Source organism: Anabas testudineus, chromosome 19, assembly GCF_900324465.2.
Source record: "Anabas testudineus chromosome 19, fAnaTes1.2, whole genome shotgun sequence".
NCBI lineage: Eukaryota > Metazoa > Chordata > Actinopteri > Anabantiformes > Anabantidae > Anabas > Anabas testudineus.
The window spans coordinates 17,637,162-17,652,975 of record NC_046628.1 but is presented as its reverse complement, the minus strand read 5'-3'; the positions used below and the strand labels follow the sequence as shown (position 1 = coordinate 17,652,975).

General features: G+C 42.9%; 1 protein-coding gene across 3 annotated transcripts; it reads left to right on the top strand.

Annotated features, from left to right (window-relative positions):
- Nucleotides 1–6,682: 6,682 nt before the first annotated feature.
- On the top strand, nucleotides 6,683–10,981 carry LOC113156863 (hydroxycarboxylic acid receptor 3-like). 3 transcript variants are annotated; one of them, XM_026352249.1, is made up of 5 exons: nucleotides 6,683–6,916; nucleotides 7,713–7,857; nucleotides 8,251–8,829; nucleotides 9,070–10,821; nucleotides 10,903–10,981. In XM_026352249.1, exons 3-4 carry the CDS (start codon nucleotides 8,419–8,421, stop codon nucleotides 9,751–9,753), a joined length of 1,095 nt encoding a protein of 364 aa, XP_026208034.1. In that variant the 5' UTR covers nucleotides 6,683–6,916; nucleotides 7,713–7,857; nucleotides 8,251–8,418; the 3' UTR covers nucleotides 9,754–10,821; nucleotides 10,903–10,981. The 3 variants fall into 3 exon arrangements, with proteins under 3 accessions (XP_026208034.1, XP_026208036.1, XP_026208035.1); XM_026352251.1 differs by having other exon boundaries at nucleotides 7,713–7,894; XM_026352250.1 differs by having other exon boundaries at nucleotides 6,683–7,857.
- The last annotated feature ends 4,833 nt before the right edge of the window (nucleotides 10,982–15,814 follow it).

Genomic DNA, 15,814 nt, shown 5'->3' with positions numbered 1-15,814 from the left:
TGGCGTCACAGTGACCTTGACCTTTGACCTATGGCCATAGTCTAATCAGTCTGTCCCTGAGTTTAAGGAAGTTCAAAGTCTTCCTCACATGACACAAACATCCACTCAGACTCAGTTTGAACCGATCAGTCAAAGGTGAAAAGTCAAGGTCACTGCGACCTCCTCTATGCAATATGATAACTCAGAAACTGCTGGAGGGAATCCCATCCCATGTGGAACAAAGCGTTTTGTTGTGTTTTCTCATTAGAATATGAGCCTTTGGTAGGCAGGGCCGGTTGATACAGAACCACAGTCACTCAGTGCAGGACTCTGTGAACACACATTGTACATGTACATCTACGTAAGATGTTTGACCTCCAGCTCTTCAGCTCCCTGCTGAAGCCAAACATTTATCACTGCTGGTTTGTCACGACAGATCCTGTTTGTCACTATGACAACAGTTATTCAACCCCGTCTTATTAAATTTCCAGTCTTGCAGCACAGCATCCAGTTTGTCTGACTTCAGCCTGTTAAACCTGTCGATGGTTGTGTTGAAACAGTTGGTTATGGTTGGAGGAAGATGGTGGTCTGATTACCAATAAATCCTCCATCTTTCTGTAACTCTGGAGTCAAACTGGAGTACGCAGCATGAACCACATCAAAATGTTCTTGTTCATTTCATTCAGAATGAATCTTACTTCAGAGCTCTGTCAGTAAAGTCCAACAGACAGGAAGCTGTTTGACGTCACCTTGTTTTCTTTCTTTTCCTTCTCGTTTAAAGAGATGCTGTGATGCAACGCTGCTCTCAGGAAACCAGGTTACAAATACACGTGTTATTTAAAGGATAATATACAGTGAAGTGAGGAATAAAGATTCCAGGGTGAAGTGAGTTCACTCTGATCTCCACTGAGAGACTTACTTTGCAATAATAACCTTATTAATCTTAACACAGAGCCACCAACTAAATATATTATATACTTCAATACACTGCATATCATTAGACAAACTGAAATCACTCACTGGGCGATCGAGATGATCATAAATTACATAAACACTACAGCTCGGTCGAATTTTAAAATGCAAAACTGCTTCACACGATGCAGAGAAGACAAGCTGCTAACTCGCCGTTTAGACAAAGCCTGCTGATTTAGGAAAGATCGAGTTTGAACCGCATTCCCACAAACTTACTTCCTGACATCGGTCTGACTCTGTAGAGGTCTTTTAATCTAAATTCTAACCCATTTATATGTCCTAACTTCCAGTTAATGGTAGAACCTGTTACCTGTCCTTGGTTGGTGGGTTGCCTTCAGTCTTAATACATTTAATAAACCCAGTATGTGTGTTGGTCTTCTTTTCTCTCTGCCTTACAGTTACCTCAACTAGTTGAGGCAGATGACCGCCCATCCTGAGCCTGGTTCTGCTGCTTTTCTGACTGGTGACTTGGTCATTTTTAGATATATTCAGCTTCACAGTGTCAGATTCTGATGCCATCTGATTTAGAAGGTTTTTTAGAATCCATCTGAACCCAACGTACACTTGTCTCCAAAAAACAGAAGATGTGTGAGGCCTTCAGGGAACTGGTCTGACACATAGTGGACCAGCAGATAATTAGGTTCACTGGGGTATTAGACACATTAACACAGAGACTTGAGATCTGCAGCAAAACAACAAAACAGTACGAGAAATGATTTGAGGAACTCAGAGACCTCATTAAGACTGAATCACTCATCTGGTTTGAATTCATCAGTGTCCTTTATGTCTTTGTCTTCTTCTTTCTTGTTCTCCCATAAGCAAAACAAATGTAGCAGCTGCAGCTCTCTAAGCCCCTCAAACAGATGACAAGAGCCAACACCGTGCAGCAGACCCAAATGCTCAAACACGAGGGAGCAATTAAACTGATCACTTAATACCTGATAATCTGCATTACCTGCCGCTAGTCATTAACATCACGCACAGGTCGGCTGCCAAGGGGAACACGCTGTCATACATCTACAGAGCCATCGGGACAGGATGAACAAACACCGATCAGTTTCTCTCACTGTTTCTAATCTACTCTACTTTAACAAGCTCTAGACACAGGAAAGTCTAAAGAGCTCAGTGCAGATCTGTGATTTACACAAGTCAGGAATGTCTGCTGGAGCCATTTCTACACTTCAATAGGTGTTGGTTCAGGAACGGGCTGTGAACCATCATGGCACAGGTCTGCCATGAGCTAATTCCTGCTGGAACATCAGTGTCAGCAGGTTCTACTTCTGTCATGATCCTGTCCCGTGCTTTTATTTTGGTCTCCTTCCTGTCCCCCATCGTGTCTTTTTGTCTCCCACTTAACTCATTATCCTGATTGTTATCACCTGTGTCTATTTGTTCCACTTCATAAGCTCCACCCTGTTCGCCATGTCCCTCACCACATTGTCAGTTCTGATACTGCTCTTTAGCCGTTCTCCTCGTTGTGTCTTGTTCACAGCCCTGTGTTTTTCCTTTGCCCTTGTTGTATTCTGGATCTTGCCTTTGTCCTATTGAGAGTTTTTTCCCTGCTGACTTCCAGTTTTGTTGTAACTTTGCTTTTGGACCATGTGTTTTCTTTTTTGCTTGCTTCCCCTGCCTGGTTCCTGTGTCATTTGATTATTATACCTCATAATAATACGCTCTTCTTTTACCAGAATGTGTCTGGTAATTAAATTGGGTCAGCTTAAATCAAATTCATCACCATGAACTGAAACCCTGCTGTCCAAAGAAGAACCTGCAGATCTAATTTTGGAGGAGTAAAGCTGAGTTATCCAACCCTAGAGCACTTGCTGTTAAACATGGTGGTGGCAGCATCATGCTCTGGGACTAATGGCCTCAAACCATCAGATAGTTGAGTCTAAAACACAACAACACAGACAATGACTGCAAACAAATAACAAAGTTGGTTCTTGAAGGTGTGACGCAGCATTGGGGAAGAGCCCACCCAAACCTAATTCCTGACATTGATCCTATTGAAAATATTGGGGCGATGTTTAAAAATCAAGAGCCACATATTACCAAGGCGTTCATGTCCACAATGAGCAGATGTAAACTGTGCATGTTTAATCTCCTCCTCTCTGTTTCCTGTGAGTCAAATAAAAATACGAATTGAAAGAGGAGACTCCCTGCGGTAAAGTGCAGCAGATGTTTTCAGCGAGATGAGTGATGCAGATGGATCCATACGCTGACAGATTATTACCCATCACAGGACACAGAGCAAGAAACAGAAGCTGCTGCAGCTTCACGTCAAACACACACTGAAAAATGTGGAATGATTCCAAAGTCATTTACAGCTGAAGCACAAACACATCCTGTCATTTATATGATGTCTTCCATGCTGTTTGCTGCCTCTTCAGTGCATGTCTCCATGTGTTATAATATGTGTTTTATGTAGAGTAAAGTACTAGAGTTATTTTTACCTTATGAGCTATTTTTAGTATGAGAATATATACATATACATATAATACATATAAATCATGTATTATCATGTCTCTCATTATTAAAGCAAACATGTTCAGTCAGAGCAGTTCACAGAGTTTATCTGAGGTGAAATTTAACTAATGTAAAAGTATCAATACTACAGAATGAATGTGTCCATAACAACTATAACTAATAATAATAATAACTAATAGTGGAGAAGAATTATCAAGTGTTGACATGAACAAAGGTTTTTGACTGATTTAAATTATAAAAGTCGTGTCGCTGCTCAATGGGGATACTATTCCTGTCGGTTAGACTTGTCCAAAAGGTCACCACAGAGGTCATGACGTGAGAAACAAACAGTAGTGACAGTTTAAAAATGATGGTTCAGCACATATGAATGTGTCCTTAATTACTTAGTATGTAGCAAGAAGTAAGTTACTCCGGTGATCTAGGGGACGTGATGATTAACAGGAAATGTTGTGGTTGGTGTTGTAGCACTGCAAAGAATCGATCCTAAATAAACTCTGTGTTGACACACTGATGAACCACACGCTGCTGTGTCTGTGGTTCCCGAGATATTAGAAGATGTTCAAACTGACGTGTAGCGTTCAGCCTGCAACTTGTAGTTTGTTGGGTCACGAATCGGCTGGAGAGAAGATTTGAGTTTCACACACTCTTCAGATGATTAAAGGGAGAGGACAGAAAAAACAAAGCTCTGATATAATTTCTTTAATTATTTAAATCAACCCGTGTGGGGAAACTTTTTTTCTGAGTGTCACAAATCAAAAGGACTGAGAGCTTCTTTGAAGTAGTTTAATATAAGTTTTTTATTTGTCCCATTTTATAGTTTTTTTTTAATCAGTAAAGTAACTGGTAAAAATATTGAATTAAGGTACATGTACTAATTAATTTCCTCTGTATTAACTATTTTTATTGTTAATAAACTGTATATTTATTATTTATATTTTACTAAATTACCAGAAAATGATGAAAACCTCTTGTTGCAATTTTAGTTTCTTGATCAACAGCCTAATTAATCCAAACAAATTGATCAGCGACTATTTCAATTATTGTTTTAATTGATTGTTTTCAGGCATTTCTTGAAGACCATGTGACAGATATTTCTCCAACATTATGAGTGAACTGTAACAAAGGGACTGTTGTGATTAGAAATGTCCTTTAAAGCATCTCTTACATGCATGACCCTGAACAGCTACAAGCGTGTGGACTTAAACTCTAAGGCATCTGCTGGTAAACAGGCTGTAAACCCATTTCACCTCTGAAGTCTGACCCACAAGAACAAGTGCAGCAGAGAGCGAAGGCAGAAAAGCCAAAGAACAAATTGTGTCAAAGAGCCAAGTTTCTGTCTTTTACAAGAGGAGAGAAGGAAAGAAGGAAGGAAGGAAAGAGAGGAATTATCTTACCAGTAGAGTAGAGACAGACCATCGAATCGCTCGGCGTCCTGAGGGAGTAATGGCATCGCACAACAGTCTAGGACAAAAAAAACCCGAGCCACACACACACACAGTCACACACAAACACGAGCCGCCATGAGACAGCAGCAGGAGGTTCGGAGGAGGAGACGGGATGAGATGAGACGGCGGCAGCAGTTCAAACCAGGTCGGTGTGTGTGACCGGAGAGAGAGAAGAGGGATGGAAATCCGCCTAGACAGGGAGAGACACACGCTTACCTTTACTCACTAATCCATGCTGATACCCGTCCGTCACACACAACATAAGCACATGCACACACACGTTGCAGAACTTGAAACTGGTCCTTTCTTCAGCTCAAAGATTAGAGCATTATAGTTAAAAACACTGGAAGGAGCTTAAATGTCTTAAATGTTGTCTCTTTAGAGCTTCGGAAACACATTTGGAAAGATAAATTAACTGGTAAACATCCCACTGAGGATCCTGCTTTGAAGAACGTCAAGCAGGCGCACGGATTGAAATTCAAATTTCATTTGTCTGAGTACACAGCAGTTCATGAATCATCACAGTGAAATGGTTGTGATTAAAATGAGAAAAGCTGTATCTGCAGCGGTGTTGTCCTGTGCAGCAGTAATAGTAGAATTCATTAGTAAGTACAGGTGAGTGCAACATATGTCCACATGCAACTAACATAACACATCTAACAGTGCACATGTCAGGAAAGTCTCTGCAGACCTCTGTGATACAAGGCAGCTGCAGAAAAAGTGAAGGGGTCTGAATAGTTTCTGAAGTGTCTGTGTCAGGAACATTATCAACACAGAAAACACTTCACTCAGCAGGTTTTCTCCGTCTGAAGTGGAGCAGCCAGTGAAGCCGGTGACGGCTGGATCTGCACTACAGAATATCAACCATCTGATTGTGAGTCAGAGAAATGTGAAACTTAAAAAGACAGATGAATCATCCAGAGCTATTATCTATCACTGCTCTGGAAAATTACAAGATGCTGATACATCACACAAAATAGCAACAACGGTAATCCTGTGGTTTCAAAACTTCCTCACTCGTTTGTATGTTTGTCCCCTGGAAGAAAACTTCAACACTCGGATTTCAACATTCTCCTTGTGCCAACGACTTAAACATAACAAGCGAGAAAGTTGCAGGAAATGTGGCTGAATGACGTAAACCTCTGTTAACATGTTGTTTCCAACATTCTCAAGTTAAATAAACTTGAACACCAAACATTTTCTTACTCGTCCCAACCAGAGACATTTTACATAATTTAGCCAAATGAGTGAAGTTAATACTAAATAAATGTTTAATGGTTTAAACATGTGATGCAGATACAGTCGGCATGGAGCAGCAGTTCCACGTTCTCATCAATAAATCCAACACATACAATCTTAATCCTACACATAGGCCTAAAAAACAGAAACAGCTTCTGAGCTTAGCTTTTACTGCTCTCTGGTTTTCAGGGTGCACTTACAAAAGTACAAGTGGATTCTTGCCAGTGTTTCTTGGAGCCAGAGAGAAGTGAATTCATGTTGTAAAAAGCTTTTTTATCAGCATAATTCATCTCTACAACCGGTTGTCAATGAGACCACAGTCACCACCAAGTGCTCGTTACAAGGTGGTACGTATAGCTGAAAGACTAATGGGCCAATGACTGAGCTCTGTGGGACTCCAGCAGCAGTTTGGACAGGTACTGTGTTCATTTAATGTTGACTGCACTAAATGAATGATATCTCATCTGTGCCTGTACATTACATTGGCCAGTGTTGACGAGGTGGTGGGCTTTGCTAAGTGAGTTCAAGTTCGAGGCATCCAAAGTCGACACCCCCCTACTCTTCAGCATGTTCCTCCGTTGATCTGCCAGGTTGAGGAGGAGCAACATCCACTGCTCCACCCACTCAGCCCAGTCCCTCACCTGCTCTACTGCACCCCATCAAGAACACTATAAAAGCTCTCAGTTACACCCTTACTGTCAGGTTTAGACTGATGACTCTTCAGCATTCCCTCCCTGGATACTCACCTTGCTGTGTTTCCCCTGGACTTTGACTTTTCCTCCCCCATCAGATCAGTAAGCCTGTTTAAAGACTGAACTCTGTTGTTTCCTAGACTCGATCTTTGTCTCTGCCCTAGCCGGGTTTGTTTGCCTTTCTGCCTGACTAGTTACTGACCATGATTTTACCTTCCTGTCTATTGTAACCTTTGCTGGAAGCCATTATTTCTGGAAAGAGACACTGTTTGCACATCACGCACCTGTTTTACGTAACACACTTCGTCATGTTGCTAAGATTCTTCAGTTCATTTCCTCGGTTTGTCTGTTTAGTCACCCCGGCTTACTGTCAGCCTGTTATCCTCACCAGTTCACCTGCCATCATCTTGACCCTGTCAGCATGTACAGTTCTTTCTATTCACCTTGTGTCACCCAGATCCTCAGTAAACCGGACTTTTACATACACAGCCTACTCTGCCTCCTCACACACCCAGATACACTAACACAGTAGATAGGACTGAGTACACAGAAAGGTTTTAGAGCTTTTGTAAGCGGCTGTTTCTTTCTTTCTTTCTTTCTTTTTTTTTTTTTTTTGTTGGAGGCACCAAGAAGAACTTCAGTTGTAGTCATGTTTACTGGGACTTAAATCATTCTTAACTATCCTCAGTGCTGATTTAATTTTCTGATACTGGAGATGTTATCTTTATGCACTGCACTGATTTCATGTTTGAATTCATTTGATTTAATCTGTGTTCGATACCTTTGGTTAATTGTGCTTAGATCAAACTTCTAAAATAGCGTTACACCTCTTTTGAAATGTCTTTTAAAATCTGATTTACACCAGATTTCTGGTCTGGCCACTTTTTTTTCTTTACAGTGTGGTAAGTGCTTGACGGGGGCGTGATGACGAAACCACAGGAACATCCTCTTCTGACAGACATAAATACAGGAACAAAGGTCACACATCCCTCTATTCCTTCTTCCAAAAGTTTAGAAATGAAATCTGTTCGTACGGCCAGTTGGTGAGTACTGAATATGATCTCCCAGCATCATTTACAAGTATGTTTTGTAGCTTTCTTGTATGTATTTCTAAAGTTTCATGAGAAGTACATGTGATAAACATATTTTGTGTAGTATTGGTCTGTTGTGTTAGATGTATTAAATAATAATTAGCTAAATGTCATTTCAAGAAAGGGTTCATTTGATTTGTGAGTATTGTTCTATGATATATTTAAGTTTATATGTGCTAATATAGATGAAGGACTAAGTATTAACCAGAAAGATCTTATCAGTGAGAATGAACAAAAATCCAGCTGCATCTGCAGAATATGTTGAAAAGTGACTAAAGAAGATTAAATCATAATGTAAATCTGAGACTGATTCAATTTTCTCTTGTTTTCTGTGTTTTTACACAGATTTTATGCTACAGAGAAATAAAAGGAGAAGTTGAAAAGAGGAAGCGTCCGACTTCCTGAATATCCAAACTTTCCTTGGTGGAGTAACCATCTTATTCAACCACAAAACCCACAGCTACTTTTAACCCATTCAGTTATTTTGGTAGCACAGAACTCAGAAACACCAAAATGCAGTTGGAGCAAAGTGACAACTTCACCACCTCATTTTCAAACATCACAACCCCAACTCCTGAAGGGGGCAGGGGCGGCTGCCCACCAGTCGGTATTCAGCTGGAAGGTGTGATTTTACCCCCAGTCCTCATCATTGACATCATCCTGGGGCTACTGGGAAACATAGTGGCCCTGTGGATCTTCTGCTTCAAACTGAAGGCCTGGAACCCCAACACCCTGTTCCTCTTTAACCTGGTTATCGCAGACTTCGTGGTTCTAGTGAGTCTGCCGCTGAGGATCGATGCCTTGCTCCGAGGCCACTGGGTGTTTGGAGATGTTTTATGTCGGCTCAACCTCTTCATGATGTTTTCCAACCGCTCTGCCAGTATCGCACTTATGACCGTGGTGGCAATTTATCGCTACTTCAAGGTGAGGAACAGACTGTGGAACTCCACAGTACAGTGTAGTAGGTTACTAAAATCCTACATGGTGTCCACTCGTTGGCTTTTCACTAGTTAGGATTCCTAACAGAGGTACAGGCTGTATAGGTACAGTACAGTGATCCTGTGTATTAATAACCAGCTACAGAAAGTACGTCCGCTGCAACAAATGTGTACTAAATGTGTAAATGATGTGGTAAAGGTTCTGATCAGTGTCCCCTTGTTCCAGGTGGTCCACCCTCACCACCGCTTCAACCGGATGACCAAGTGCCAGGCTGTGTACGTGTCGTTGTTTGTGTGGCTGTTGGTGATCAGTCCTCGGGTTCCCATGCTGGCTTACAGCCACATCAAGGGCAGCGGCAGCAGCACCCAGTGTTTCTTCTTCACATCCTACAAAGAGGCGTCGCGAGCCATCATCATCCTGGTTGGCATGCACCGAATCCTGACGGTGTTGGAGTTCATCATCCCACTGGCCATGCTGCTGTTCTGCTCCATCCGGATCTTCAGCTTCCTGAAGGAGAGGCAGATGGGGAAGGCAGACAAGGTGCGAAAGGCGATGCAAGTGTGCGTGGCCATCGTTGCAGTTTTCATGGTGTGCTTCCTTCCCACCACGGTGACAACCATTGGTGTGTGGGTGATCCGCTCGTACCGCCCGTGGGACTGCTCCGCCTTCTACACCTTCACCCAGCTCACCATCGTGTCTTTGGGACTGAACTTCCTGAACTCAGCCCTGGACCCGATCGTCTATGTCTTCTCCAGCTCCATGTTCAGGAAGGCCCTCTGCAGCACGCTGCCCCGCGCCCTGCGCTGTGGTCACGACACGGACAACGACAAAGAGAGTTCATCAGGAAGCCAGACGACCCAGCAGGAGCTGAAATCCCTGAGGACTGACAGAAGTAGTGAAGCCCTGTAATAAGCTCCTCCTGGATAAAATGGACTTTCATAGCTGCTCTAATTTCCTTGATTCAACTTGAATCAACTTCATGTTTTGTATGTTTGATTTTTTATTCTGTTGAAGAGTTCAGTTATCTACAAATAAATGTGCTGGTGTATTACTACAAATAATTTAGTCTCGTGTCTTCATGGAGCCCCAGACTTTCCCCTCAGGTTGGAAATCATTGTCCAGGTTAAAGTGACTTTACAAGTGGACCTGGTGCTGCAGTAGTTTCAGACCACTACTAGTTTGTCTGCTCCTTAGTACTGAGCTGATGTGTTTGCTGTGCACCATCTAGTGGACAGATCCTACACTACGTCAGCTGACGTGTTGCCTCTGTCTCAGACCTGGTTCCATGTTGAACCAGTTGGACTGGACACAGACAGCTAGGACTGACTCAGGTGAACATAACCATCAGTTATCTCTGATGTAATCTGTGGTAAGTCAACAGTTGGACAAAATAAAAGAAGATAAGAATATTTATCAGTTAAATTAAAATAACACACACGTTTTTACATTCAGTGCGACTCATACTTTCAGTCTCTGTTTGATAGAAATCTCAGAATTTGAGAATTATGGGGTTTTAATGGAATTAACTACTTAAAAAACACCTTCAGTTCCAAAAACTATGGAACTAAAATCTACATAAAAATCTAATAAAACAACATAATACATATTAAATCTCATAAATCTTCTTCACAATAGAACCTGATTATTATTATCATTTTGAAAATTCATATATAAATCAGAACTCAGTGTTTCACCTGAATCAGAGAACTGATGGGTACCTTTCAAAATAAAAGTCATTTTCTGACGATGCTTGATGACTAAAAACCAAATACCATGAGTACTGTGTGTATTTTTATGTTTTATCTTTGTTTTTATTCTGTCTCTGTTATATCAGCAGCATTTATGAACACGAGCATCAGATCTGTGCACATCAGGACTCTGTGGCTCTGGATCCGTTTCAGGGGAGGAGGAAGACAAAGGGAACTGGGACAGAAAGGTCCTGATAAAGAAGACGAGCTGCACATCGACTGAGACCAGGTCAGAACAAAGTGCACACAAACACTCGGATGTATATTATATGTGTGTGTGTGTGACATGTGAATGTGTGTTTATCCACAGTTTCTTTCGTCGTGGACAAAGAGAAACTTTCACTTTCGTTTCTGCAAAGAGACGAAGAGACAGAGCTTCACAGCAGACTGAAAAACAGGAATAAAGATCAGTAAAGTCGAATTCAAACGGTAAGAATCGAAATCAAAACCAAAATAGAAACGTTTTAAAGATAGATGTGCTGCAGACAAACGTGAGATCGACGCTTCTACTTCTTCTTTATTCTTATTCTCTGATTCTCAGCTTAAAGAGCAGAAACGGGTTTTATGTGGTCCCAGCTGATCCAGTTCAGGAAAGTGGACTAAGACCAAACGAGTGAGGACTGATGAACCTTTTTGTCTTTGACTAAAGAACGAAGCTGCTCAGTGATTGTTGATCTGATGTATGTGGATCTTTGTTTCCAGGAGTCATGGCCTCAGACAGTATCCTGGTGATTCCAGCTCTGGGTCGGCGTTTCACTCTGGGGATGCTCTACGATGCTCGAACAGATGAAGTCATCCCTGGTAAAATGGGACTTTTTGTTGTTGTTGTGGTCGCTCACAGTGTTTAACCTCACAACCACCTCGTTCATTTAAAAGTTTAACCCCGTCTGTTTGGGGCCTCTCCTGAACACACAATCTGAGACAGAATAATTCTTTATCATGTAATCTAATCTAATCTAATCTAATCTAATCTAATCTAATATAATATAATATAATATAATATAATATAATATAATATAATATAATATAATAAATCATATTTCAAGAGCATTCGTTTATTAAATATCTTTAATATTTAATCTACATGTTCACTGTTTCCCATATTTCCCCTCTGTCACTCCGCCTCTCTCATTTGCCGCCTCATGAACTGAGTGAATACAGAGAGTTGAACATTTCAGAACAACAACAGGTCCATGAAGTAAACGGGTTTATAACTGGAGAGCTGAAGTACACAGCAACAAACAATAAGATAAAGTGAAGGACTGATATGAAGCAGGTTCGATAGTCGAGGACAGAAACCATGATTACTGGGCTGTTTTTAAATTGACTACTGGTTATGATTATGTGAAGTTTGAATCAGATGTTTTATGATGATGATCCTTCTCTTTTTATTAGTGTCTCTTCTAAATACAACTATTTAGCTGTGCTCAGGATGTTCAGGAGTGAGATTTGAAGAGATCAGCTTGTCTCATTAAATCAGTTTAAAGTACATAAAGTCTAATTAAGACATGAACTAACTGTTGAATCTCGTTTTTAAAGGTGTCACATTTTGGGACGATAAGACTCTAAACAGGACCGTGTTGGCGAATGATCGTCAGACCAGTGACTTTCACATCACTACCGCTGATTCTATGGAAGCCAGGTTCTCTCTGCTGGATGTTGACACTTCCTTTAAAGCCACTTTAATAAGTGGACATACTGAACTTGGAGGATCTGCCAGGTTCCTGAAAGATAAGAAGAATTTCCACAATCAGTGTAGAGTGACGTTTCAGTACAAAGCCACGAGCAGCTTCAAACAGCTGCCGCTGACTGTTCCCGAAGCCAAGAAGATGGAACAAGTTGATTCTGCTGTTAAGGGCTTGGCAACACATATAGTCACCGGGATCCTTTATGGGGGGAATGGTTTCTTCGTGTTCGACAGTGAGAAGTTAGAAACCAGCAACATCCAGAACATCCAGGACCAAATGGAAGCCATCATACGGAAAATCCCCACATGTGAGGATCAGGGGAAAGTTAACATCCAGCTGACTGATAAAGAAAAAGCTCTGGCTGATACATTGTCCTGCAAAATTTATGCAGACTCTATATCTGAAAGTAACCCTACAACGTTTAACACCGCTGTGAAGACCTACGTTCAACTGGTGAGGTCAAGATTCAATGTGGTTCCTCTGAAGGTTCACCTGATGCCACTGAAGAGGTTGGATTCAAGTGCTGCTGAGGTGAAGCGTGGAATCAGTATTGGACTCGTCAGGAAGGCTGAAGAAGCTCTGGAAGAACTTCAACAAGTGGAAATGAGATGCAACGATTGTCTGGAAGATAAAACGGTCAAAACGTTTCCACACCTTCAGAAAAACCTGAGCAGCTTCCGAACGCTGTGTAACTACTACCGAGCAGAACTTCAGAGAGAGAGACGAGGAGACAGAGAGACAGAGAGAGACAGAGAGAGAGGAGAGACGAGAGGAGAGACAGAGAGAGAGCGACAGAGGAGAGAGAGAGACAGGAGACAGAGGAGAGAGACAAGAGAGAGACAGGAGAGCGACAGAGAGAGAGAGAGAGAGAGACAGAGAGAGCAGACAGAGAGGGATAGAGACTATATAGATATGAGAGAGAAGAGAGAGAGAGAGAGACAGAGAGAGAGACAGAGAGAGAGAGAGACAGAGAGAGAGAGAGAGAGAGAGAGAGAGAGACAGAGAGAGAGAGAGAGAGAGAGAGGAGAGAGAGAAGAGACAGAGAGAGAGAGACAGAGAGAGAGAGAGAGCGAGAGAGAGATAGAGGAGAGAGAGAGAGAGACAGTCGAGAGAGAGAGAGAGAGGGGGAGAGAGAGAGAGAGAGAGAGAGAGATGAGGAGAGAGAGAGAGATGAGGAGAGAGAGAGATGAGGAGAGAGAGAGAGATAGAGGAGGGCGAGAGAGAGAGAGAGACAGAGAGACAGAGAGAGAAGACAGAGAGAGAGAGAGAGAGACTGACAGAACAGAGAGAGAGAGACAAGAGAGAGACAGAGAGAGAGAGCAGACCAGAGAGAGAGAGACAGAGAGAGAGAGAGAGGACAGAAAGAGGGAGAAGAGAGAGAGACAGAGAAGAGAGCAGATAGAGAGAGAGAGACAGAGAGAAAGAGAGAGAGAGAGAGAGACAAGAGAGAGACAGAGAGAGAGAGACGGAGAGAGAGAGAGACAGGAGAGAGAGAGAGGAGAGAGAGAGAGAGAGGGAGAGGAGAGAGAGAGACTTGAGAGAGAGAGAGAAGGAGACAGAGAGAGGGCAGAGAGATGACAGACAGACGAGAGAGAGATAGACAGAGAGAGACAGAAGAGAGACAGAGAACAGAGAGAGACATACAGGAGAGAGAGAGAGAGAAGAGAGACAGAGAGAGAGAGAGAGAGAGACAGAGAGAGAGAGAGAGAGAGACAAGAGAGAGAGAGAGAGAGACAGAGAGAGAGAGAGAGAGAGAGAGACAGAGAGAAGCACAGAGAGAGAGAGGAGACAGAGAGAGAAGAGAGAGAGAGAGAGAGAGAGAGAACGAGGAGAGACAGAAGAGAGAGAGAGAGACAGAACAGAGAGAGAGAGAGAGAGACAGAGAGAGACAGAGAGAGAGAGATAGAGAGAGACAGAGAGAGAGACAGAGAGAGAGAGAGAGACAAGAGAGAGAGAGAAGAGAGACAGAGAGAGAGAGACAGAGAGAGACAGAGAGAGAGAGAGAGAGAGAATACAGACAGAGAGAGAGAGAGACAGAGAGACAGAGAAAGAGAGACGGAGAGAGAGACAGAGAGAGAAGAGAGACAGAGAGGACAGAGAGAGAGAAGACAGAAGAGCAGAGAGAGAGAGAGAGACAGAGAGAGGACAGAGAGAGACAGAGAGAGACAGACCAGACAGAAGAGAGAGAAGAGGACGAAGAGAGAGAAGAGGAGAGAGAGAGAGGAGAGAGAGAAGAAGAGAGAGAGACAGAGAGAGAGAGAGAGAGAACAGAGAGAGAGAAGAGAGAGAAGAACAGAGAGAGACGAGAGACAAGAGAGAGAACAAGAGAGAGACAGACAGAGAGAGAGAGACAGACAGAGAGAGAGAGACAGAGAGAGAGAGCGAGAGACAGAGAAGGCAAGAGAGAGAACAGGAGAGAGAGAGAGAGAGAAAGAAGAGACGAAGAGACAGAGAGGACAAGAGAGAGAACGAGAGAACAGAGAGCAGAGAGAGAGAGACAGAGAAGAGCAGAGAGAAGACAGAGGACAGAGAGAGAGAAGACAAGAGAGAAGAGGAGAGACAGACGAGAAAGAGAGAGAGAGACAGAGAGAGACAGAGAGAGACGAGAAGTAGAGAGAACGAGCAAGGAGAGAGAGCGGAGAGAGAAGACGAGAGAGACAGAAGAGACAAGAGAGAGAACAGAGAAGGAGAGCAGATATTATCTGAGTCGAAGATACGATGCGCAGATACAGAAAATTCGATTTGATTACCCAAAGTTATAAAATAGTTCAGAGTAAATAAACCGACAACAAAAACGTGCCACAGACAAAAACAGCATGAACTCAGCAAACAACAAAATAAATAAGGACAGAGATAATATAACACATCAGGTAAATAGAGGGTTCAAGCCTCTGGTGAACATAAACTATCCCTAAAGAACAGTGTTAAAAACACAGACGCCTCCGCCACAGAGCAGAGACATCGCGTAGACACTGCTGAAATAAAACCGCAGATTGTTCATAGAACTATGAAAACTTAAAATCCAGCCCACAACGGGCCCGAACAAAGCCCGGAACACAGAGGTGACCTCCTGACACTCGGCCTCCCTGGTCTTGTAAATTTCAAGTTTGGCCTGGCCGACAAGAAGTTCAGCAGTTGCCACGTGGTGGCGTCTGCCATGCGGTAACCCAGCCCCAAGATAAAAACATCGGGTCCAAGCTTCACGAAAACCTTCAAAGCACAGTCAACAACTAAACAGCTCCGCAGGGCCGTCACAGTCCAGAAAACATGGAAAACATCGCCGGAGACCACAGTGCACACGGCGCAGGAAACCGCCGGATGATCCTGCTGGTGAATGAATTCACAGTATCCCGCCCCGGGTAGATCCGCCACTGAAGAGCGCAATTCTCTTGTTCAGGGGGGCTGTAGAGGACCTCATGTCGGGTGCAACCAACAAGCGTGGACAACCTCCTCCTCCACACCGTGTCAGTCCTGACCCCCAGCTGGACCCTATTCAACTCCACGACGCAGCAGGCGTAACGGTCTTTCCCCCGT